Source organism: Mandrillus leucophaeus, unplaced genomic scaffold, assembly GCF_000951045.1.
Source record: "Mandrillus leucophaeus isolate KB7577 unplaced genomic scaffold, Mleu.le_1.0 Scaffold504, whole genome shotgun sequence".
Lineage (NCBI taxonomy): Eukaryota > Metazoa > Chordata > Mammalia > Primates > Cercopithecidae > Mandrillus > Mandrillus leucophaeus.
Window position 1 is genome coordinate 1,080,891 of NW_012105410.1, and position 1,756 is coordinate 1,082,646.

Here is a 1,756-nt window from a genome sequence, read left to right on the forward strand (position 1 = left end):
GGCCTCCCAAAGTGCTGGGATTACAGGCTTGAGCCACTGCGCCCAGCCCCAAAATATTTTTTATAACTAAAAAGTTTAATTACACAAAAAAAGAAAAATGAAACAAAAGGCTGGTTCGCCCTTAAGGAATCATCTCACTTTAGGGAATGAATGAACATTTGCTAAAAATCTTATATGAAAAATGAAGTATTCTCTATTCTTGTAAGTATATCCAAAGTATTTTTATAACTAAAAAGTTTAATTACACAAAAAATGAAAAATGAAACAAAAGGTTGGTCCACCCTTAGGGAATCATCTCATCAGAGCATACTAACTGCAGCAGTCAGAATTAGTAGGGAGAGGCAAATCATGGGTGCACCAATGCTTTGCTTACCCATATACTCACCTCAAAGACAAACAAGAAAAACTGTTAAGTACTATTAATGTAGACTCTTCATCAAGGCCTCAACAGATATGGATTATAAGGCTACATTGTTCAGTGTAGTAGGTAACAGCCATATCAGGCAACTGAGAACTACTTGGATATAGGCATATGTTTTCAACTATAAATTTTATAAAACCTAAATACAGATCAAGTATTTCTAATAAAAATTAGAGTCTGAACTAGGCTGTAAAAGTAAAATAAATATACATGGAGTTTTGAAGACTTAATAAGAAAAATAAATGTAAAATCTCTCTAATAATTTTTAGTAGTATTTACAGGTTGAAATAATGTTTTAGGTATACTGGGTTAGATCAAATATATTATTAAAATCAATTTTGGCTAGGCGTGGTGGCTCATGCCTGTAATCTCAGCACTTTGGGAGGCCAAGACAGGTGGATCACGAGGTCAGGAGTTCACGACCAGCCTGGCCAACATGATGAAACCCCATCTCTACTAAAAATGCAAAAATTAGCTGGGCGTGGTGGCGGGTGCCTGTAATCCCAGCTGCTAAGGAGGCTGAGGCAGGAGAACTGCTTGAACCTGTGAGGCAGCAGTTGCAGTGAGCCAATATCGTGCCATTGCACTCCAGCCTGGGTGACAGAGCAGGACTCCATCTCAAAAAACAAAACAAAACAAAAATCACTTTCATCATTTACTTTTATCTCTATATAATGTGGCTACTAGAAAATTTTAAATTACACATACATCTTGCATTATCAGAACTGATATAAGGGAAGTAAGAGGAAGTTTGATGGCACTTAAAAGTATATGTAACTACACGAGAAAAAGAAAACTATTAACACAGGCAGCAAAAACTATGATTCTCATATAAATGAAGTGGAGATACACGATAATCGTATAAATATCTAAAGTAGATGTATGGGTACTACCATAGTTTTAAATATCATGCCATCTAGAAGATATAAAAACATACCTTGTTTATTTCATTCACAATAAATCCTTCTGAAGCTGTAACCTCTGGGATGCCATCTAGGCCAATTCCTTGACAAGTTAGGCTGCCATACAAAGACGGTTTCCCTATATGGTACAAAAAAAGCATGTCTCAAAAAATAAGAAAAATTTAATATTTTTCTCTTTGAAGACCCAATTCAGGTATCTGTATAAATAGTAAACCCATGAAATTGGCCCATGAAAGAAAAACAGGTACCTGTGTTAAAAGTCAGGTGAAGTAAAAAGAGAATTAGATTAGGTGTCTTAGTCTGTTTAGTGTTGCTATAAAGGAATACCTGAGGCTGGGTAATTTACAGAGAAAAGAGGTTTATTTGGCTCACGGTTCTGCAGACTGTACAAGAAGCATGGCACCAGCATCTG

The 1,756-nt window shown here is 35.9% G+C and overlaps 1 protein-coding gene across 4 annotated transcripts in view; it reads right to left on the reverse strand.

Annotated features, from left to right (window-relative positions):
- PAAF1 (proteasomal ATPase-associated factor 1) overlaps positions 1 to 1,756 on the reverse strand; it is a 78,764-nt gene that overhangs the window by 53,839 nt on the left and 23,169 nt on the right. For 2 of the 4 annotated variants that reach the window (XM_011996197.1, XM_011996195.1), the window contains exon 3: positions 1,359 to 1,462. The exons of 1 other annotated variant lie outside the window; for it this stretch is intronic. Coding sequence is in view for 2 of the 3 variants with exons in the window: in XM_011996195.1 (XP_011851585.1) it covers positions 1,359 to 1,462 (104 nt within the window). In the remaining variant the exon portion in view is untranslated. Of the gene's footprint in view, positions 1 to 1,358; positions 1,463 to 1,716 lie in introns of all 4 variants that reach the window. One more of the 4 variants, XM_011996196.1, reaches the window with a different exon arrangement.